The 22,643-nt window shown below is 53.5% G+C and overlaps 1 protein-coding gene across 2 annotated transcripts in view; it reads right to left on the bottom strand.

The window, feature by feature from the left end:
• DIP2C (disco interacting protein 2 homolog C) overlaps nucleotides 1-22,643 on the bottom strand; it is a 337,740-nt gene that overhangs the window by 4,488 nt on the left and 310,609 nt on the right. For both annotated transcript variants that reach the window (XM_081055544.1, XM_081055545.1), the window contains 5 exons: nucleotides 16,043-16,104; nucleotides 5,332-5,389; nucleotides 3,304-3,378; nucleotides 1,663-1,837; nucleotides 1,039-1,162 (listed from right to left, as the gene is read on the bottom strand). In XM_081055544.1, the coding sequence (XP_080911670.1) occupies nucleotides 1,039-1,162; nucleotides 1,663-1,837; nucleotides 3,304-3,378; nucleotides 5,332-5,389; nucleotides 16,043-16,104 (494 nt within the window). The remainder of the gene's footprint in view (nucleotides 1-1,038; nucleotides 1,163-1,662; nucleotides 1,838-3,303; nucleotides 3,379-5,331; nucleotides 5,390-16,042; nucleotides 16,105-22,643) is intronic.

Here is a 22,643-nt window from a genome sequence, read left to right as displayed (position 1 = left end):
CCACTGCTGAGGCCCAGCAGGGTGGGACCACCCACTCTTCTGTCCTCCTGGTGCTGTGTGAACCTGGGCCGGTGTAGACCTATACCCATCGGGGACCCCAAGGCAGGGACCGCAGCGACGTTCAGTCAGAAACTAGGATCGTGGACCCAAGAGGCTTCACCAGGGAGCCGTGGGCACAGGCTTGTGAGGTGGAAACAGGAAACACTTGAGGAGGTGTACCAGCCAGTCTAAATTACTATCTTAAAAATGCAAAGCAGGAGGCTGTAGTGGCTATTTACAGCTACTTAGATGGAAACAGGTAGGCCTGTGCCCAACTGAGTCAGGGCAAGTGGGACGCAGTGTCTGAGCCATAGGACCAGCATGGGCACAGCCCATCCTGGCATCTCAGGTGCCTGCCAAGCCCTCTATGCTCAGAGCAACAAATGACAACAAATGCCAGCCTGCAACCACTAAGAACAGGTGTGAAAACTCAGCCCAACCCAGGGCACCTGGGGCTGTGGGCACCTGTGCTGACACTGGCTTTATCAGGCCTCTGGCAGCTCAAGGACCAAATGAATGAGCAAACCCGCAGCCAACAAGGCGGGGACACCTCTTTCCTAAATGCCACCTGAGGCCACTGCAGCCCCTAGCACTGCCCCAGGAACCCAGGCACAGCCAACACAGTTCTGTCACAGCAAGCCAAAACCCAAGTCCCCCCATCCTTGCCTGCTGGGGATGCGTGACTTGTCACTGTCAGCTTTGGTTTCATTTGGGCAATTCTGCCCTGTCCCCCTACACGTCACATTAACTTTCGCAGTCCCCATGCTGATAGCCAGGAGTGTCTCCTTTGCCTATGTGTGTGTGTGCAGTGTACCTTCCCTATGCCATGTTTCTGGGAATTACAAACCAAATAAACAACTGCGCTACTGGGAGACGTGTGCTACCCAGCCATCCGTGGCTCATTGTCAGGAAATGTGTGGCACACCTGCCCGACCTGCCATGTCACAGCCAAGACGGTACAGTCTCTGCCCGCTCTCGTGGGCAGAGGCCCCCACTCACCATTCGGTGACACTTTTGTGGGCTCTGATAACGGAGGTCTCGATGTCGATGGGGTGGTACCTCATCCCGCGCAGCTCCATGGCCTCGTCCAGGGCCCCCACCACATACAGGGCGTCATGGCGCTCTGTGCAGGGGACGAAAAACAGGTGAGCTGCACCGCAAGCCGCTCAAGCCCCTTAAAGAAAAGATTAAAGCGACTCCTAAGAGAGAAAGAGACGCAAAGAAAGGAGGTCACTGAGCTGGGGACAGTGGCCCCCTCTGCTGGGCCAGCTCTCAGCAGAGGCCCCCAGGACACGGCCAGGCAGGGGCGCAGCCTGCTGGCCTAGGTCCCAGGACCGAACCACTCCCGGGGTGGGATCTGCCCCCACCACATATGTCCCCTGGCTCCTGTGGGCAGCACTCCTGCCCTCATCCTCACGATGCTCCCCCAAGTGACAAGGTTGGGACACCCCTGTCTAATATCTGTCCGTGGCTAACAGGACAGCCCAGGGCTTGTGATGCCAGCCTCAGCTCTCTGCTCTCAGCTGCTGGCAGCCAGTGTGCACGTGCTCTGCTGGCTCTGGGACCTCGGGCCCCACAGGGATCAGTGTCAGGACCTGGCCTTTTGCCCCTCTGCGTGCTCACCTCCGTTGGCATCTGTGAGCTCCGTTCTCCGCAGGAAGCCCAAGTAGCCTGTCCGCGCCCACACGGTCTGGGTGTCCCCGAAGCTCAGTCTCGAGCTGAAGTGGTCTGACTGCAAGGACTCGTCCCCATAGATGGTGAAGTAGCCGCTGGCGTTGTGGGCACTGTGGACCCATATCTGCAGGGAGGACGCAGGGCGAGTCGGTCAGGGGCCCTCCAGGGACGGCACTGCTACCACGGGCAGCAAATTACACTCAGCGACACAAAGATGGGCTGATGTGCACTTACCCATCTCTGGGCTTACACAGATGCCACAGAATGCGCCACGGCAAGCCCATGGCCACTGTGGGATTCTGGTGAAGCAGGTGACGGAGGGTTTTCAAAATGAATATATCAAGTGGTTAATTGCACACATTCAAATATGACAGCTGTTTCCAAAGCACAATGGAAAAGTGTGCAAGAGCTGCCGGCTTGCCCTGGCCTCACCTCCCACCCTCCGGCTTATTCCTTTACCTGGCTTGTTTTCCCCTCCCACCCGGTTTGCTCACTCTCAGAAACATGCTGCGAAAAACACTACACAACAAACTCTAAGAGGGAGAAGCTCTAACATCAGAAAACGGGAAACAAAAGTGCCCGAGTGTGGTCACTTGGGGACACGGCAAAGGATGAGGTTATCCAGAAGAGACGGCTGCATGGGTCACACAGCACATGGAAAGCACGAGAGGAAACAGTTAGGCCAGCAAAGCTCCTGAAACCCTGACACAGCTGCCTGTGATGACAGCTGTGCCGTGACGTGGGTGGACCCAGGGTGCTGGGCTGAGCGTCCCCTTGATCTTTACACCAAAACCTTCAGTCCCTAGAGCCACAAACACTGTTGTGTGTACACTGCACCCAGGACAGTGCCTGGCACAGCAGGTACTCGACTGATACTTGCCCAACACAGTAGGGCACCGCTCTGCTCCCTGACATAGTCGCACGGAGGGACCAACTGGCATGGGCCCCACCTGGCACGCTGCCCTCAGGCCCAAGCCAGGGCCACAGCAGGGGGCTGCCCAGCAGCAACCCCCAAGGCCCCATTGCATTTCTGGGGATGGATTAGAAGGGAGTACCCAAATAAGATCTGTGTGGAATTTTATCATCTCAGCTCCAACTTCATGTATGAAGTGAGAGGACAAAGAGCAGAGGAGCTTAGGGCGTGATTTCCCCGTGAGCTCCTGTTTACCACTGATGGTGGGCACCACCCTACTCCTCCTTGTGTGTTTTCATAAGATGTCAGCCACAGCAACAGGCTGTGTGCGGCCGAAGCCCTTCCATGGGAGAGAGAGCGGACGCAGGGCAGGGGACACGCACAGCAAGGACAACCCCGTTGGGCGGGCTTGGCTTGGACACCCCCTAGTCCCCTCACCTGGGTGGACACCCCCTAAGTCCCCTCACCTGGGCACCCCTAAATCCCCCGACCTGGGTGGACACCCACTAAGTCTCCTCATCCGGCAGACACCCCTATGTCATCTCACCAGTGGACAACCCCTAAGTCCCCTCACCGGGCAGATACCCCCATGTTACTTCACCGGGTGGACACCCCATGTCACCTTACTGGGCGGACACCCCCTAAGTCCCCTCACTGGGCAGATAGCCCATACTTACCTCACCCAGGTGTGAGTCTCCCAGCGGCCCTTTCGTTTCTGGATTGGCAATTATGATCCGAACCCCCGGCAGGATCTGCATGAGGAAGAAGCCCCTCGTCAGCAAACAGACAGGCAGGCGCCGCTCAGCAGCCAGCCCCGGTGCCTTCATGCCCGTCGTCCTTTCTGAAATCGTTTGGGAGGTGGTGTGGCTTTAAATCAAGATGACACAACTAAAACATTTCGCTGTAATTGTCACTACTACAATAGAACTTTTGTCACAGTGATCTCAAACTTAGGCATTGAAAAAAATATGATAAAAAATGTAATTTAACATAGGCTGATGTCTGCAAATGTGGATGGAAAGGGGTCCCAAGGAAGGCACCCTTACAGGTGGTCTGATAAACTCCTGGCGGGGCGGGAGGGGGGCAGTCTGCTCTAGGCCTGTGGCTTCCTTGGCAAAAGGCTTATCTTTGCCGTAAGCCAGCTCTGCCCAATGCTCTGTGCACCTGGACTCGCACGCCTTTAAACTACGTGTGACCAGCCTCAAGAGAGCCCACAATCATGTTAACTGTCCTGCAACCCAGCTCCGCCATGCTGCCTGCTCCTGTCATCGTCCTCAAGTCCAAACAAAGAAGCTGCAAGCTGTTCTTCTCGGGAACATGTAAGATCTTGCTCCCCTGTATATTGTCAGCTTGCTCAAATTAACTCTTACAAAATTCTCTGCAGCTTTGGACACTAACACAAAATATGAATTTTCAGTTATTTCCATTCATTTCCTTCCATTATATTTGATACTATGCCTTATGCATGGCTATGAGCAGGAGTGAAGGGCAATGTCTGCAGCACACACTGACTGAGGAAGTTGGGACAAGGTTTCCGGAGGTGAGTGTGGTGTGACCCAAAGTATGGCAGGCGTGGCCGGGCAATGTCATGCAAAGCCACCTTCGCGGTAGCCAGAAGAGACATGTGTCATCTCTTGTGTGGCCTGGCGGGTCCAGATGGGGATGCGTGCGCCGCTTCAGTATGCACTCAGCATCTTCTGCAGGCAAGCATCTTGTGTCATTATGTCCGCACTCAGTTTCTCCTTCTCAGGGGGAGTTCTGCTTGGCGACATTCTGAATCCCACTGGGACACGTATATAAGGAAGCAGATGCTGGCCCTGCACATGTAGACGGCAGCCCACCTGGTTCTGCCAGCTTAACGTAGTGTGGCTGCCAGCAGGCGGAACAGCTGCGGCAGACGTGCTTGGAACGGCTGTCCTGACGTCTGCATGGGACGTGGGGCTCCAGTCCCCGTGGCTGGTGGGGCGCCTGCCAGGCTGGGGTAAGCACCGCCTCCTGCCAACACCACAGCTTAGAAGGAAGAAGCCCGACTGGCAGCCATGTAGACACAGAGTCTAAAGGTGCTTGTAGAATCCAGTGGAGACCAGATTTGACAACTGGGGCAAATAGAGAAACGAGGTCTTCATTTAGGTTTAAGTAAGTTTCTTGTCACCACGGTGGCAGGCACTATTACTAGTTCTCCCCGGACAAGGACGCATCGCCACGTCCACAGGAGTCGCTAATCCCAACTATCACACCTGTAACTTTCCCTTCACTTGGTGTGACTGTGTGACCACATTCTGGCCAATGGGATTTGAGCGTGTTAAGGCAGCTTAGGAGCCTTCCTTCGGGTCTGCACGGTCTGTAACCTCATTTTCCGTTTGTCCTCTTGCTGGCTGAACTGTAGGCATGACGGCTGGAGCTGGAGCAGTCAGTCTGCAGCCTGAGGTACACTTAGGAACAGAGTCCACGCAGAGAAAAGAACAGAAAAGTGCAACGGCCCTGGTGGCTTTATGGCTCTTTTAGGCGACAGAATAACATCTAACTACTTTGAAATGCTGTTGTTTTGAGTTTCTGTACTCAAGGCCAAACCTAGTCCTGATACATTACGTTCAAGAAAACACTTTGGAAAAAATATTCCACAGCACACATTTCTTAAAATGTCAAAGCCCAAATGCCAGGCTCACTCTTATACAGAAATGCACATTTCTTCCTCTCATACTTACTTTTCCAGATTCCATCAGCGGCAAGCTGTGAGGCGACCCTCTCTCTACTAAGCGGACCCTACAAAGGGAAAAAGGGTGTTACTGAGCATGTCTGAGTGTGGCTGCCCTGTGCACCATCAGCCCCTTGGCAGTGCCTGGCCGGCAGCGGGGACCCTGTAACTGCAGCTCAGACGCCCAAGAGAGCACAGTCAGACAGCAGGGTGCCACCGTGCTCCCAGGGAGAGGACCACGAAGGACGCCCAGGAAGTGCCATTTGCCAAATCCACAAAGTGATGGGAAAATGATTCTGCAAATAAAGGAACCAGGAGGCAATTTCGCACTTGTGGAAAAGGAAAAACACAGGATTAACTGTGTCCCCACAAACTGTCAATGACCGCTGACAGCCGTGCTCGGTCCTGAAGCACTCATAGCTCTGCGTTTGCTATGACAAGGCTGCTTGAGACAAGAGAATGAGGGCCCAATGTCCCTGACTCTGCAATTGTGCCAGGATGCTCACACTGCCCCCACATCCCTCCTCGGTGACACATGGGCAGAGTGGGTGGGGCTCCCGGCCATGTGCACGCGGTCCAGTTGTCAGCTCTGATCAGTAGTGCCCTCTGCCCTCTTCCCGCCTTCAGAGCTCACCTTGCCTCCCAGGACCAGATCTGCTTGCAGACACGGCCCACGCGGCCTGCTGTCACCCACTGGCAGACCACCTGTCACACCACTGGCTCTGGAGACATGTAACAACCGAGAATCACACTATTTGCCCGACAGGAGTGACAGTGTCCCTACGGCTACTGCCAGAGTGGTCACTTCAGAATCACAGACAAAAAGCCCAGGGCGGACGCAATGCTCACTAGAGTGGTGTCCGTCCTGGTGGCCACAAGCTGCCCAGCCTCAGCCACCCACAGGCTCCTGTATCCTGTGAGGACAAGCGCCATCTACGTCTACAACTGCCACAACCCACAGGCTCTGACAAACGCAGACGTGGCATCACAGCAGGGACAGGAGAGAACGACCAGAGCACACACAGGTCTCTGCGCAACCCATCCAACAGGAGCATGTGAGACAACAAGCCGTGACGTGTAATTCAACATCTTCGTCCAGCAATAACTTGAAGCATTTAAAAGACGCAACAAACATAAAAAGACCATCGGAACAAGTTCTTTAGAATGCCACATTCCAGAAACAGGTCACTTAATCCAGACTCTATGACTGGGTACAGTAACACCAGCTTCCTGGCCACCAAGAAACAGACAACAGAAAATAAAACCGGTATTAACGTCGTCTGTCTCCTTTGCTGCTGCTGAAGCACAGACAGGACAACCAGAGGTACACTGACAAATGAGTGCTGAGGGCACAGGAGGCACTGCGCACACCCACCGAAAGCAGTAAAACAACAACTCCACAGGATCACTGCTGCCAAGGAGGCTGGCCTCTGAAAATGGCACTTAATGAAGCTGCAGGTTACATCAGGCCAGCCCAGGTGCTGCCACACAGCTACCTGCGGATATCCTTTCCTGACAGGCCCAGGCCCTCCCCGACCGGCCCAGCCCTTCCCTGACCGGCCCAGCCCCTCCCTGACCGGCCCAGCCCCTCCCCGACGGGCCCAGCCCCTCCCCGACGGGCCCACCCCTCCCCGACGGGCCCAGCCCTCCCCGACGGGCCCAGCCCTCCCCGACGGGCCCAGCCCTCCCCGACGGGCCCAGCCCCTCCCCGACGGGCCCAGCCCCTCCCCGACGGGCCCAGCCCCTGCCCGACGGGCCCAGCCCCTGCCCGACGGGCCCAGCCCCTCCCCCCTCCCCGACGGGCCCAGCCCCTCCCCGACGGGCCCAGCCCCTCCCCGACGGGCCCAGCCCCTGCCCGACGGGCCCAGCCCCTCCCCGACGGGCCCACCCCTCCCCGACGGGCCCAGCCCCTCCCCGACGGGCCCAGCCCCTCCCCGACGGGCCCAGCCCCTCCCCGACGGGCCCGCCCCTCCCCGACGGGCCCAGCCCCTCCCCGACGGGCCCACTCCTCCCCGACGGGCCCAGCCCCTCCCCGACGGGCCCAGCCCCTGCCCGACGGGCCCAGCCCCTCCCCGACGGGCCCAGCCCCTCCCCGACGGGCCCACTCCTCCCCGACGGGCCCAGCCCCTCCCCGACGGGCCCAGCCCCTGCCCGACGGGCCCAGCCCCTCCCCGACGGGCCCAGCCCCTCCCCGACGGGCCCAGCCCCTCCCCGACGGGCCCACTCCTCCCCGACGGGCCCAGCCCCTCCCCGACGGGCCCAGCCCCTGCCCGACGGGCCCAGCCCCTCCCCGACGGGCCCAGCCCCTCCCCGACGGGCCCAGCCCCTCCCCCCTGCCCGACGGGCCCAGCCCCTCCCCGACGGGCCCAGCCCCTCCCCGACGGGCCCAGCCCCTCCCTGACGGGCCCAGCCCCTGCCCGACAGGCCCAGCCCCTCCCCGACCGGCCCAGCCCCTCCCCCCTGCCCGACAGGCCCAGCCCCTGCCCGACAGGCCCAGCCCCTCCCCGACCGGCCCAGCCCCTCCCCGACCGGCCCAGCCCCTCCCCGACCGGCCCAGCCCCTCCCCGACCGGCCCAGCCCCTCCCCCCTGCCCGACAGGCCCAGCCCCTGCCCGACAGGCCCAGCCCCTCCCCGACAGGCCCAGCCCCTCCCCCCTGCCCGACCGGCCCAGCCCCTGCCCGACCGGCCCAGCCCCTCCCCGACAGGCCCAGCCCCTCCCCCCTCCCCGACAGGCCCAGCCCCTCCCCGACAGGCCCAGCCCCTCCCCCCTCCCCGACGGGCCCAGCCCCTCCCCCCTCCCCGACGGGCCCAGCCCCTCCCCCCTCCCTGACAGGCCCAGCCCCTGCCCGACAGGCCCAGCCCCTCCCCGACCGGCCCAGCCCCTCCCCCCTGCCCGACAGGCCCAGCCCCTGCCCGACAGGCCCAGCCCCTCCCCGACCGGCCCAGCCCCTCCCCGACCGGCCCAGCCCCTCCCCGACCGGCCCAGCCCCTCCCCGACCGGCCCAGCCCCTCCCCCCTGCCCGACAGGCCCAGCCCCTGCCCGACAGGCCCAGCCCCTCCCCGACAGGCCCAGCCCCTCCCCCCTGCCCGACCGGCCCAGCCCCTGCCCGACCGGCCCAGCCCCTCCCCGACAGGCCCAGCCCCTCCCCCCTCCCCGACAGGCCCAGCCCCTCCCCGACAGGCCCAGCCCCTCCCCCCTCCCCGACGGGCCCAGCCCCTCCCCGACGGGCCCACTCCTCCCCGACGGGCCCAGCCCCTCCCCGACGGGCCCAGCCCCTGCCCGACGGGCCCAGCCCCTCCCCGACGGGCCCAGCCCCTCCCCGACGGGCCCACTCCTCCCCGACGGGCCCAGCCCCTCCCCGACGGGCCCAGCCCCTGCCCGACGGGCCCAGCCCCTCCCCGACGGGCCCAGCCCCTGCCCGACGGGCCCAGCCCCTGCCCGACGGGCCCAGCCCCTCCCCGACGGGCCCAGCCCCTCCCCGACGGGCCCAGCCCCTCCCCGACGGGCCCACTCCTCCCCGACGGGCCCAGCCCCTCCCCGACGGGCCCAGCCCCTCCCCGACGGGCCCAGCCCCTCCCCGACGGGCCCACTCCTCCCCGACGGGCCCAGCCCCTCCCCGACGGGCCCAGCCCCTGCCCGACGGGCCCAGCCCCTCCCCGACGGGCCCAGCCCCTCCCCGACGGGCCCAGCCCCTCCCCGACGGGCCCAGCCCCTGCCCGACGGGCCCAGCCCCTCCCCGACGGGCCCAGCCCCTCCCTGACGGGCCCAGCCCCTCCCTGACAGGCCCAGCCCTCCCTGACAGGCCCAGCCCCTGCCCGACAGGCCCAGCCCCTCCCCGACCGGCCCAGCCCCTCCCCCCTGCCCGACAGGCCCAGCCCCTGCCCGACAGGCCCAGCCCCTCCCCGACAGGCCCAGCCCCTCCCCCCTGCCCGACCGGCCCAGCCCCTGCCCGACCGGCCCAGCCCCTCCCCGACAGGCCCAGCCCCTCCCCCCTCCCCGACAGGCCCAGCCCCTCCCTGACAGGCCCAGCCCCTGCCTGACACTCCCAGGCCCTTCTGGGCTCCTTTCTCCCTGTGTCCCATGAGACACCACTCTCGCTTTGTCCATCAGTGCACCTCTGTCAAAGTGGTTCTGTTTCCTGTCACTTCCTACTCTAAAGTCTTAAGTAATATGGACCTCCTTTCCTTTTCTGAGTGATAACTGAAGACCTAATAATTTCTAGATTTGATGTGGTCATGAGCTTTGTTTTAAAAATGAATATTTAAAGTAATTTTAAAACTATAGGAAATGAAATGTACTAAAATGAAAATAGTACAAAGAACACTTGTAATAATCCTTACCCACCTTCACCTATTGTTAATATTTAATTGCATTTGCTTTTTCATTGGTGCTCGATCACACACAAACACACAAACACACATACACACAATTTTCAGGAGCTTTTCAGGGTGAGCTGATTATGTCGTAACCGTTTACTCCTGAGTATTTCAGCGTATGTTTCCTAAGAGGAATGTCACTTCCTCCAGAAGCACAGAGGGGTCATCCCCAGTGAAGGACCACTAAAGTGACACTTGGACCTGCCGTCTATGTTGCAACGCGGCCCATCAACCCCAGGGTGGCCTTCACAGCGTCCCCCTTGAGGATAGGGCCCAGGGGTGCATCAGGCTCTGCATTTGGTTGTCACGTCTCTTTAATGTCCATTAAGAAGGGGCATTTCCAAAGTTCCTTGTTTATGATATTGAGATTTTTGGAGAATACAGCCCCTGCTTTATGAAAATATTATTTAAAATCATTTAACTCAAAATGGGTAAAGGACCTAAATTTAAGAGCTAAACCTATAAAAACGTTAGGAGAAAACGGCAAAAACTTCATGACATTGGACTTGGTAAAAATTTCTCAGATATGACACCAAGAGCACAAGCTGCAAAATCAAAATATGGATAAACTGGACACCAAGATTAAAACCTTCTATACATAAAAGGACAAAGTTAACAGAGTGGAAAAACCGTGGAAAGGTAGAGAACATCTGGTCGTAAGGGATTAATATCCAGGATACATGGAGAATTGCTACAGCTTGATAGCAACCAACCCAATTTAAAAGTCGGAAAGGAAAAAAAAATCAGTGGGAAAGGACTTGAATAGACATTTCTCCAGAAAAGACACACGAATGGCTGACAATCGCACTAAAATCACACTAGTCAACAGGGAAACGCAAATGAAAACACACTGAGATACCACCACCCACCCGTTATGATGGCTGCTGTTAGAACCATCCAGAAAACAAGTGCTGGTGAGGATGCGAAGAAATCAGACCCCTTACGCGCTGTTGGTGGGAATGCAATGGGTGCAGCTGCTGTGGAAACAGTATGGAGGATCCTCAAAAAATTAAAAACAGAACTACCTTAAACCCAGCAACCCCACTCCTGGGCACACCCCCCTGGGCACACCCCCCAAAGGACTGACAGCAGCAGCGTCTGGATGAGAGATCTGAACACCCATGTTCACAGCAGCACTAGTCACAGGAGCTAATACGTGGGAGTGACCCAAGCGTCCACCGACAGATGCCTGGATAACAACACGTGGTGTGTACAGGCTATGGAACATCACCCAGCCTGAGAAAGGAAGACAATCCTACCACATGCGACAGTAAGGAGGGACCCTGAGGACACTGTGCCGAGTGAAATGAGCCAGTCACAAGAGGACAGACACTTCTATGAGGTACTTAAGAGTAGAAGAATCGGAGAGACAGAAAGTAGAAGGGTAGGTGCCAGGGGTGGGGGAGGGGAGGCAGATTTAATGTTCAATGGGGACAGATCTTCAGTTTGGAAAGATGGAAAGTTCTGGAGATGATGGTGGTGATGGTTGCACAACAATTAATGTATTCATTGTCACTGATATGTGTATCTACCACAATTTAGAAATCACTAGACATCACTTGAGTTCTCTGACATCTCCTGGTGACTAGACCAAGCGCTCAACGGGCTGCCACAGAGGGCACTGTGCCCCCATGGGATCCTGTGTGGAGGCCCATCAGTCCACGTGGCGCCTTGGGTTTTGTTTCTGAGCTTGTTAATTCTTTGTCCCTATAACAGAACATTCCAGCGGTCAATAATGAAAGGGAATGCACTTAAAATATCAGCATGCCTCTTTTTAGCTTGCAGCTCTTCTGTGCAATGCGGGGGAGAGTGAGGTAAAGGAGAAAGCTGCCTGTAAGCTACAGACGCAGACACGAACAAAGCCAGGTGAGATACAAGCCGACCATCACCCGTGACGCTGTCACACCAGCCCCAAGCTTGGTCCCCATCTGCTCATGGGCAGAGGGTGGGCTCACATCCCACAGGGACATCAGCTCTTTCTCCACAAGAATGCATTTATCTAAGCAAACGGATGCTTGAGTTCAATGGATCTAGGATTCTTTTACAATAATTTGTACTTTCTAACAATAGACTGACTGACATATAACAGCCACATGCAAACAATTACGTAATTGTCCTTAGCTTTTCATTGATAACTGAAGAACACTAGATGGTACAATCCGATGTCACCGGGAGCTGTGCAAACCCCACTGAAGGTCCCACCCCACAAACGGCCGTGACGAACCAACAGGAAGTAAGGCGGACACTCAAGTACCCTCCCAGCAAACCCTGCTCAGACGAACTCACACACACACACACAGGTGACACACTTGTGCAGAGAGACCTGGCCAGATGCATGTCCCCACCCTCTCCTGCTGGCTAATCAGTATTCCCTGTACTTTTGTTCCGTGATCCTCGGCCAACCACTCACCAGAAAGTAAGTGACGTCCACGCTTTTCTGAGGCTTCAATTCTGACTTCAGCTAGAGAGAGTAAGGAAGCCACAAAAGCTTCCATTCCAGCCTTTGTGCTAAGATTTAACTCCTAAACTGTTTCTTTTAATGATGAAAATAACTTTTTTCTTTCCTATCAGAAAATTTGAGTGCTTAAGGAAGGATCAAATTGAAAGGGATTGAGACACTGCGAATTTGTCTTAAATAAACTCATTATAAAGATATTTTAAAAAGTAGCAGTCACTTCCACATAGTGTCACAGCAGTTTCATCATCATCCCTTTGTGCATGGGGGAATTAAATCAATTCAGAAGTAGGAGTACAAGTGTCTCACATGCACGTGCACACACAATCTCTTAGAGAAAGTGCACACACGTATTGACAAGTTAACCTTCTCTGGGTTAATTGTCATTTGGGCAGGTGCCCTGGGGCTCCCAGGTGAATGTGCTAAAGATATAAGAACACAAATTGATCCTGTAACTGAATATTACATAGTGGAACTTGGACACGTCAGCAGTTCCGCTCTAGATCACTGAGTGCAGGCAGATGAGGACCATGGGAAAGTGAGCACTGGCTACGGGAAGGGGAGCACTGACCACGGGAAGGAGAGGACCGATCGCGGGAAGGGGAGGACCGACCGCGGGAAGGGGAGGACTGACCATGGGAAGGGAAGGATCGACTATGAAAAGGGGAGGACCACAGGAAGGGAAGGACCATGGGAAAGGGAGGACCGACTGTGGGAAGGGGAGGACAGACTGTGGGGAGGAGAGGACTGCCCATGGGAAGGGGAGGATCACAGGAAGGGGTGATCACAGAAAGGCAAGGACCGACCGTGGGAAGGGAAGGACCAACCGTTGGAAGGGGAGGACCAACCACGGGAAGGGGAGGACTGTGGGAAATGACGTTTATGTGGGTGGAAGGGGGTCTTGCTTTCAGTTTGTAAAAGTACAGTAAAACGAGGTAATTTGCCCAGCTCAAGTTAGGGAAAAAAACAGTCCCCCTCATTTTTTAAATAGAAATAGAGACAAGAAAGAGAGAGGGTCACTATCTTAAAAGGATCTCCTGTTACTCCTCCCCCAGCTGGGTCCTCTCTGTGAGGGCAGCACCAGGTGGCAGTCCTCTTACCCACTCGCTCCCAGGGACAGCTTCTACCCATGCTGGCATCCCATGGGTCCCTTGGGGCTGGTTTCAGTCTGAGCACAGGGAACCTGAGGTCACAGAGCTTGCCAAGGACTGGAGGAGAGAGAGCTCAACTCTGACAGGCCGGACTTGTGGGCCTCTCCGTCATGTGGGCGCAGCGTAAGGCACATTTGACATGTGTTCATGATGTCAGAAGTGACGCAGGGACTGCACGCTGGGTGGGCTGCTCGCTGCAGACTACTCAGGGGACAGCGTCTGAGCTATGCTTCAAAGAATAGGAACTCCAATAGCGAAGGGAGGGGCAGAACAGGAGTGGCACCGGGCGGCTGGGGAGGGACAGGCGCACCTCTGAGTACTTCTGCCCACTTCTCAAGACGGGCAGACGGGGCAGGACGAGCAGGGCCACGGCCAGCCGAAAAGACAGGGTCAGAAAAGCCCAGGATAGAACCTGCGATGACAGGTCTTTGAGGAAAAACGTGACAGCAAGAGGGCAAGGGCCAGAGCCAGGCAGAAGTCAGGGACTGGGGAATGCCTCAGGGACGAAGCTCTGGGGACAGAAGAAGAGAAGCCCATGCATATGTGCTCCCCTCAGCTCCGGCACACAGGTCCTCTGACGCGGGACACAGAACTGAGGATGGAAACATGAAACATGTCTGGGGTGGGGCAACCGAGCCCACGAACAACCGAGGCGCGGTGCAGTTCTGAAGGCGTTCCTGCGGGTGGCCCCGACGGGCACGCGGAGCATCCTGTCAGGCCACTCCGACACTAATCAACACTGCCATGAACTGTCATGACCAGTGACATAATGCACAGCAACTCCCAGCTCACAAAGCACTGTCACTTACCTTTCGGGTGACCCCGTTAGGGAAAAGAATGTATTAGAGATTATTTCACAGACGAGGACAAACTATCATTTATGAGGATTATGGCCTTGCCAAACTGGAGGACTCAGTAGTTACCAAGAAGTTTCTAGGACTCGGAAGATGGCTCTTTCTAGAACAGACACGGGTCTGATGTTGAAACTTCAGCACTCTACTGTCACACTGTACTGGTTCTGATTTTATGTCTCTTTTCCCAAATCACACCTTTTCTCCATATGAGATTTGCCACAATGAAAACAGTCAAAGGGGTGGGTCTGAAAATTGTTAGAAAGGATGCCCTGAGGTCTTTGTCCTTTTCCAAGAGGACAAATCCTCAGCCCCTGTTCCCAGCCACCCCAATATGCCAGGACAATCGAATGCAAAATGAGGTGACTGCTCTTTGTAATTACCTTTGTGATAAGTTGTTTGAATATGCAGTGTGCCCTCTTGTGTCCCAAAGGGCAGCGGTCCTCAGCCAGAGACCTTAGAGTGCTGGTTCTTCACGTGTTCTGAGGGCCAGGCCACAGACAGAATTGCGTGAATGTCACTCATATAGAGTCTCTGCTGAGCTATTGCTCACCTTTTTAAATTATAACATTATTTTCAAATAATTTTATAGGGAGTGAAGCCTAGAAGTTCCATCTGGACATTTGTGCGCCCCTTGAGCCAGTTTCTTAATCTCTTCAAAGATAAGTTTCTGATTTTTGAAATCAGTCCAGAGGGGACTTGGACGATATAGCTGGTGTCCTCTTGGGGGACCCCAGTTTCCCAGGAGGGGCTCCTGCCACACTAACCTGCAATTCCCTTTGAACAGCAGGGTATAAAACGTGGGCTACACGGGCCAGGCCACCTCTGTGTGTGACACGAGGGTCATATGAAGAGTTTATCAGTCTCAGCACAACTGGTATTTATTTGGTCATGTGTTGTCCCTGTCCCTGGCTCTACCTCCCCAATGCCAGCTATAAAACACCCGAAATTATGCTACTCAGACATAACCAGGGGTCTGCTGGCAGCACAAGCAGCCTACCAGGAACACCTGGTGTGAGTGGGGGCTGGGGAGAGCAGGTACAGGCTCCCTGCACCCCCGTCAGCTTCCACAACCTGGCCCCACCACACTCGCACGTGGCATTCAGTGTCTCAGGAGAACATGCTCAGGACATCTGCTCAGTCAGGCCGGGGCCGATGTCCCAGTCTCACTTCCTGTTCCCATGAGCTGTGTGGCACAATGACACCCATTGGTGGCTGAGCACAGAACAAAATGTAGAGCAGGAGTGGGGGACCGGCCATCGGACCACGCTCACGGAGCACCGCTAGTGATTTATGACAGAAGACACCCATACTGGGATCCGCTGCCACCATCAGTCATGTCATATAAGCAGTGATTGAACAGACATCTACATAATTCCCAAACAGAAACGAGCTGACGCTGACGGGGAAAGTCTAGAGAGAAATGTAAAATTCTCTCCTCCCCCTCAAGCATTTTGACAGCTCCTCCTGGTTCAGGTTGTCTTCTCGTTCCCACTGCTCCCCTCCTGTCCCTTAGGGGCTCACAAACAGCCCCCCTACACCTTCATTCTCGCTCAGGGAGGCTTAGGGAGTTGAAAAGGAAGGCAACTGGGCTTGTGCCTTACTTTTTCATGAAAACACCTGGACAAAAATTTCAACTCTTGTAAAGAAATGTGTTGATATTTTACGAGGTGCCAAGTGGCACTTCCCTGAAATGGCCGAGGAAAAGAGCGAAGTGCTCCCATGAAACTTAGAAAAAGTGACTCTGGTGGCACCTGGCTGTGATGACAATTTTCATTTGTATCTCAAATGAAAACTCGCTTGGCTTAGCAAGGTCTGTGAACAAAACTGACCGTTCCACTCCCGGGGAATGGCCGGCCCCCAAGGGAACATCACAGTGCATCATACCTGTCGTGTCTCAGGGCTCTCATGTCAACATACACGGTAGTTGGGTCAGGTCCCGAGGTCCCCTGTAAGCAAGATCACAGTGTGGTTAGGTCACGTGTGAGTGGGAGGAGTCTAGGTCTGCTGTCTACTGGCCAGTGAGCATTTCTGTGGTGAAAAGTGAAACTGAACAAACCTAAACGCACCAAAACCACACCTCTCCGCTAACCTTCAGTTTGCTAACCTACATTCCTAGAGGAACTCATTGGGGTTATACTAGGCTCTCATATGGCATGGCTGTCATATGAGACAGCCAATTTTCCCAATCTCGTTTATAAAAATAAGAAAGGAAAGAGGCATGCCACATGTCTTGCCACACACAAGAAGGCTGACTCTGCTGAGACCACGTTTGCTGGGCAAAAGCAGGCTGTCATGGATATGAAGCTTCATTTGCTGAGAAATTTTACTGCAGGCATCCCCAAATACCTAGAGCTCAAGATATTAAAAAGGACATATGACAGGCTAAAAAAGAAGAGATAAAAGATAATTATCTTGTTCTTTTAGGTTTTACTTGTGTCTTTGTTTTCCTCCAGCCAAGGGAGCTTATTTTTGTCAGAGATGGGGGTCAGAGAGGTGTGTGTACTGCTCGTCAGTCAGTGGCACTCTGTGGTCTGAGCCATCTGACTTCTCATTGAACCCACGGGCCCAGAATCTTATCCTGTACCATGAATCCCTTCAAACCATATGCTGAGTTGACTTCTGACCAGTGAGCTCTGATTGTCATTAAGGCTAAAGAACAAACCAAAAATCTACGTACATTTCTTAGGAAGGCAATGCAATACATTGAATAGAAAAAGATGGAACCTCAAACAAAGTGGCCAAAAAAATAAGGGAGCCCTTCAGAATTTATTTGAAGAACTGCACTAAAGTTCTTTAGGAGAGAATCTTGGACCAAAGGCACATTTAAATATAAGAAAAAGACACAAATGAAGTCGCTGTCATTAAGACATACTGTGCTACTGAGTAATCCTGGTGACCAGCACCTGCCCACTATGACAGAGGAGCACACGGCCACCACAGTACAACGCAGAGATGTCCTGTCTGACCTGTGGCTGCGCGGTGCGGCTGTTACAGGCTGGCACCGAATGGAGGAGGGGTTCTATGTTCTGAGTAATGCGAAAGAAAAGTAAAACCAGAAGACCGATCGACAAATAAGCAAATCAGAAAACAGGCCACCAAGAGTGGAAAACAAGGTAAGATGGAGAGAGCCCCAAAGAGGCGAAGAAACCGCCCATCCTGTACAATCAGGAAGTGCAGTGCTCGCAGAGGTGACGGCACGCAGGGCGTCAGTGCCCTTGACACAGGGTCTGGAAGCCCCAGTCGATCCCCGCACTCAAGTCCCAGCCTGTCCCACCGCTGGGAGCTGACAGGTCTGTGGGGGTGGGAGGGAGAGGGGTCCCTACCTGCTCGGCCAGCTTCCACAGTCTGTGGGGCTACAGCAGCAGGAGGTGGGGACAAGAAGAGAGAACACCAGACCGACAGAAACCAAGAACAGACAACACACAAAAGACATAGAGACAGAACAACCCAACAATTAAAAATGGGATGAATAAGAGGAAGGGGAAGGGAGGACAATGCAACAAGCAGGGAACAAAGTAAAAAGAAGATCAAAGGCAATGTCAAATATGGAAATCATTAAAATCAATCACTATACCACTAAAGGCTAAAAAAATCTTAAAAAGATGTCAACATATCCACAGAGCAACAGAAGCGAGTAATAGATGACTGGCCATGGACACACAGACCTGAGAGATTTTTCTAACATGTAAAGTCACTGGGTAGTTTAATTTATGGTGGCTTCTTTTGAAATGGCTTTTCTTTCCTGAGCGCAGTGGGGAACATGAATTACGAGCGTGAGTGTCCCTCACTGAAACGGTTCCAAGTTTCCTGTTACAGGGAACCTGGAGGCTTTCTAGCTAAGCTAGGGGTCCACCCTTCCTCACACAAGATTGGGTACAAGGAGGAGACCAGAGGATGTACGCAGCACGGAGGTAGGGGATGTCGGGCTCCGACACGCTTAGCTCAGCACCCTCACAGCTGCTGCCCCAGAGATACCTCCTTCATTTCCACCTCGTGCTCTGTGGTTTTCGTACCCACCTCCATCCCTATTCAACTACCTACAACTGGCCTGGCAGGAAAGCTCTAGAAAGCAATCTCCCTGATACAATATGTTTTCCCAGGTGACTTACGTGTCTTTCCCACACATTCCCAGACACAGAAGTTGTCCCACAGGCACCTGAACTGTTGCAGTCACTTGTGCACATGGCCTCGCCAAGCCCCTCTCTCTTCCCTCACACTACCAGGGGATCCCAGAGGTGACAACAGCAGCAGTTAAAACAGGAGTCTTAACTTGACAAAGCCAGACTGAACAACCACTACCAGTTAACATGGAGGCGAGTCTATCTGGTCCCAGATGTGAGTGATGCCCCCCCCATGGTAACTGTGTTCCTTATCTCCGGGACATTGAGGCTGGGCGTGAGACGGAGCAGGACAGGGCTGCAAGGTGTACGTGTCGGAGGCGCTCCGGACTTTCACTGCATCTCTTCAGGCTGAATGCAATGGTTTGAATGGTTTTCTTCATGATTCCGCAAATCCCGAACGTTAATTGGAACAAAAGTAAGTTAGTGTTCTCTCCAAATTATTTTAAATTTTAAACTTTGTTATAGGGGCTCCAGGGTAGTATCTGAAAAAACCTGAATGGGAACTCGTTTCCTAACCCCGATGAGTGGGGGGACACAACACAGCATCTGGAATGAAACTGCCCACTGCCTCAATACGGGTCACAGAGGACAATTCTTATGCAGGAGTTTCCAGATTCCAAAACCCAAAGGTTCAAGAATCTGAGACGGCAAGACGTGTTAGGAATGCATGCTTAACCAAATTCACCCTCTGCCATGGAACACAAGCGAAATCTCCTTGAGTAAGATCCTTGATGCACAGAAACGTCCTTGAATTCTTAAAGACCATCAAATAGTTACAGAAACAATTAGCAAGAAAGAGAAGTTACTCATTCTAACCCAAATTGATCAGAAATGAAGAGAAACTGTTTGAAACTGCAAATTATATTAACCAGAAGAGAGGATTAACCTTAAGTCCAGTGTTGAAAAAAATGTCTTACGTGTGGACACATACCATGATTGTACTGACATTGTTTTTCTCTTTGGTGGAGGAGTAGCGCTTCAGGTGGGGCTAAGTACTTCCTGAACAGTCACTTTTAAAGCTCAGCTGTAGATGTGCAGACACAGCACACGGAACACAAAGCCGAGCACAGACACGATACCGCTTCAGCCAAGTGGCACTTGACTCGCATGCTGTAGTATTAGGATGACCCAGGATCAGCACACACCTCCTTGAGTTTATGCAGATGTTCTCAGTAGAAACGTGTGAAACAGACACAAGTGACTGACACTGGGCACATCTGCTGTGCTGGGTGTTTGAGGGGTCAGGGAGGTCATGGGGGGCAGTCCCCGCAGGCGTGGGTGATGGGTGCTTAACACGGGCCCACATCGGCAGCTGAGTGCCATGCAGTGTCCAACCTGCAGGACACTGGGCCGTGTTCTCTGGCCGTCCTAGCAGAGCCACGCAGGAACAGTATTTTGATAGAGGTCTAACTTACACACAGTGAAAGGCACAGATCTCACGTGTCTGGCTAGGTGAACTTTGACAAGTGTACACACCAGGGACACCACCCCAAATAGCACATAAAACTGGGTCAACCGACCACATTCCCCAAGACTCTGACTTTCCGGCTGCTCACACCACGTGAATGTTAGTCCAACCTGGCCTCGGCTTCATGTAAATGGCGCAGCACACTGTGCGTTCCTCTGTGTCGGCTGCTGTCACTGAGCACACCACCCTTAGAGTCCATTAAGTGGCTGCTATCCCTTTAAGTTCTGACAGGTGTCCACTGTATGTGTCATCACCACCTTTGTCCTGCGGCCACTGACCATCTGCCTTACTCCCAATATGGGGCCACCATGAAAAAGCTGCTGTAAAGCTTCTCACACAAATGTCTGTGGACGTAATTTCCCAGCACACTTCCAGACATGCTCACTGTTCATGGAGCTGAAATGCAATGAACTTCCTAAGAAGCTGGCATCACTCCCCAAACCATCACGGTGACAAACGGAATGAACACGATTCTTTTCTAGTAAAAATCACAGCTTCAGCATAGGGCACTGCACGCTGAGCCCTGACTCGTGTCCTGTCCTTGCAGCTGACCCACAAAGGGCCTTTGGGAATGATACAAAATGAGGACCACTAGCAGGTGTGCGTCCTCATTGCACAGGCCGAAGCCAGCACGCCATGTAGCTTAAATGCATATTTTCCTGATAAAAGATGACCAGGGCGCCATATCACGCACTTATTAGTCAACACCTTCTTTGTGACGTGTCCACTCATGCCTTTTGTCCATTTTTTATTAGGTTTTCTATTGTTGATTTGTAGTTTCTAATATATTCCTGATATATTATTACGAATATATTTCCCCAGTCTGTAATTTTCTTATTAATCTTCTTAAATATGTTGATTAAAATTAATTTTAACTTCAGTGAAGTCCAGTGAATCATGTTTTTCTTTTATGGTTAGTGCTTCTTGTTAGTCCTAAGAGAACTTTGTATATCCAGAAGTCATGAAGATATTCTTTGATACTTTCTTCTAGGAGCTTTACTCTGGAAGTTTTAGTATAGACTTTTAGGTCTGTGATCCATCCAGGGTTTTTTTTTTGTGTGTGTGTGTATTTTATGAGGAAGAAATTAAGGTTACTTAATTTCATCTTCAGTTGTCCCAAAACTGTTTGTCACAAAATCTTCTCATTCCCTTCAAGAAAAACTGCCACTGATGGCTTGTGTTCGGGGACTGCAGACCTAAACACTTTTGAGAAAGCACATCCGTTTCTGTGGCTGCCGAAGATAAAGGACAAAGGAGAAGTTCAGATGTTTCTGTGCTTTTTTGGTTCAAGGCACAGATGGAAAACATTCTATGACTGACAAGGAATCACGTGTGTGCGTGACAAGAGAGGACCCATACCAGAGCGAACATGTGCCTGTGTAGCGAGCGGCTACACATCGGCTGGATGGCCCCTCACACCCACTGTCCCCACATGTTCAGATGGCAGAGCTGACACTGTCCATTCTGGGACGCCCAGGCCAAGCGCACTGGACATGCCAAAGTGTGAAGTGTGTGACTGCACCCTGTGCTCTCTCTTCGTGTCACCAGAGTGGCCGTCTTTCTCTTCCACTGTCTGAGCTTCAAGATGTGAGGCTGTGACTGTTACTATTGATTTAATTCACACAGCTATTCAAAATAAAGCTCATCTCTCAGATAAATTAATCATTATGTAAGATCAATGTCTCTGTGTAAGGTGGCTGCAAAGCTTTTTCCCAATAAAGCGAAAACTGAGGTCTCCTTTGGACAACAGGAGACCTCATTTTCCCATCCTTCTGCTGGCAAGGAGGACACTCACTTTTCTGTTTCACTTTAGTGATTTTCTAAGTCTAACAGGACCAAAGGCCTCTCGGCTCACACTCTGAGTGCAGTAATTGTGGCCGCAGGCAATGTCTTCTTCAGCAGAGGTTAATAAGCACCTGACAGACTTGAGAACACCAAGGGAAATTTATGTTAGAGCTGATTAAACTGAGAAGTCATTAATTTGATCTTTCTAAGGTCCACCTTGGTCATAAACTCAACCAATCAAAATTGTTTTAAATTCAAGTCATTTTTAACAGCTAAGGATTCTGGGAAATGTCATTTCTGCATATACCAAATGGCTTATATTCGTACGTTCCCTTCTTCTGCAGAGTCTAAAATATACCAACAGGTCATGTAAAGTCGAAGTCATCCACACTTTTTATGAGTCCGTTCCTTTGCCATGGTGCCACAACATGGCACTCAAAGGGACAATGGCAAAATAATTAAAGTGGCAATTCCTGCCTCAAAATGATAAAGGGTAAAACAAGTCACCAGTTTCTAAGATGAAAGGACTGAGACAGTAGCTTTGCAGAAATTACTGTCTCAAGTTTAATGTTTCTATTTTTGGAATTGTCTCATTGAAGGTTTTATATTTGCCCATTTGTGTATCTGACAATGACATACTCGTCAGTGCTCATGATTTCGCTTACATTAAAATACCAGGGTTTCACATGAGAGCAGGTGTCACAGAGCAGGAAGCACAGCCCCCAACACTGCTCCCAGAATGTCCCACCACACACTGGATACAGATATGGCTTTGAACCACTCGATTTCGGTCACATGGAAACAGCAGGTCTGATTTAAGATGTCAGAGGAAAGGAAACAGCTGAAAACCGAAGCCAGGCTACTCTGCACACAGCTGTCAGAGGGACTGCTTCACGCGTCACTCGGCCACACACAGAATTGGCACTCACAAAGGCCCAGACGTCACACTTCTTCAACACCACAGAGCTCTGGGCTGCCCTCCTGAGCAAGGGGAGAGCCAGCTACATACATGCTGCCTGGGGGCACGGGGTCCACCGTGTGCTGTCCAGTTGGTGGTTTTGTCTTTTTTCCCCCCAAGTCAAGTTGTTGTCCTTTCAGTCTTAGTTGTGTA

This window comes from Rhinolophus hipposideros (genome assembly GCF_964194185.1).
Source record: "Rhinolophus hipposideros genome assembly, chromosome: 1".
In the NCBI taxonomy this organism is placed as follows: domain Eukaryota; kingdom Metazoa; phylum Chordata; class Mammalia; order Chiroptera; family Rhinolophidae; genus Rhinolophus; species Rhinolophus hipposideros.
This window is presented reverse-complemented; position numbering and strand designations above follow the sequence as displayed.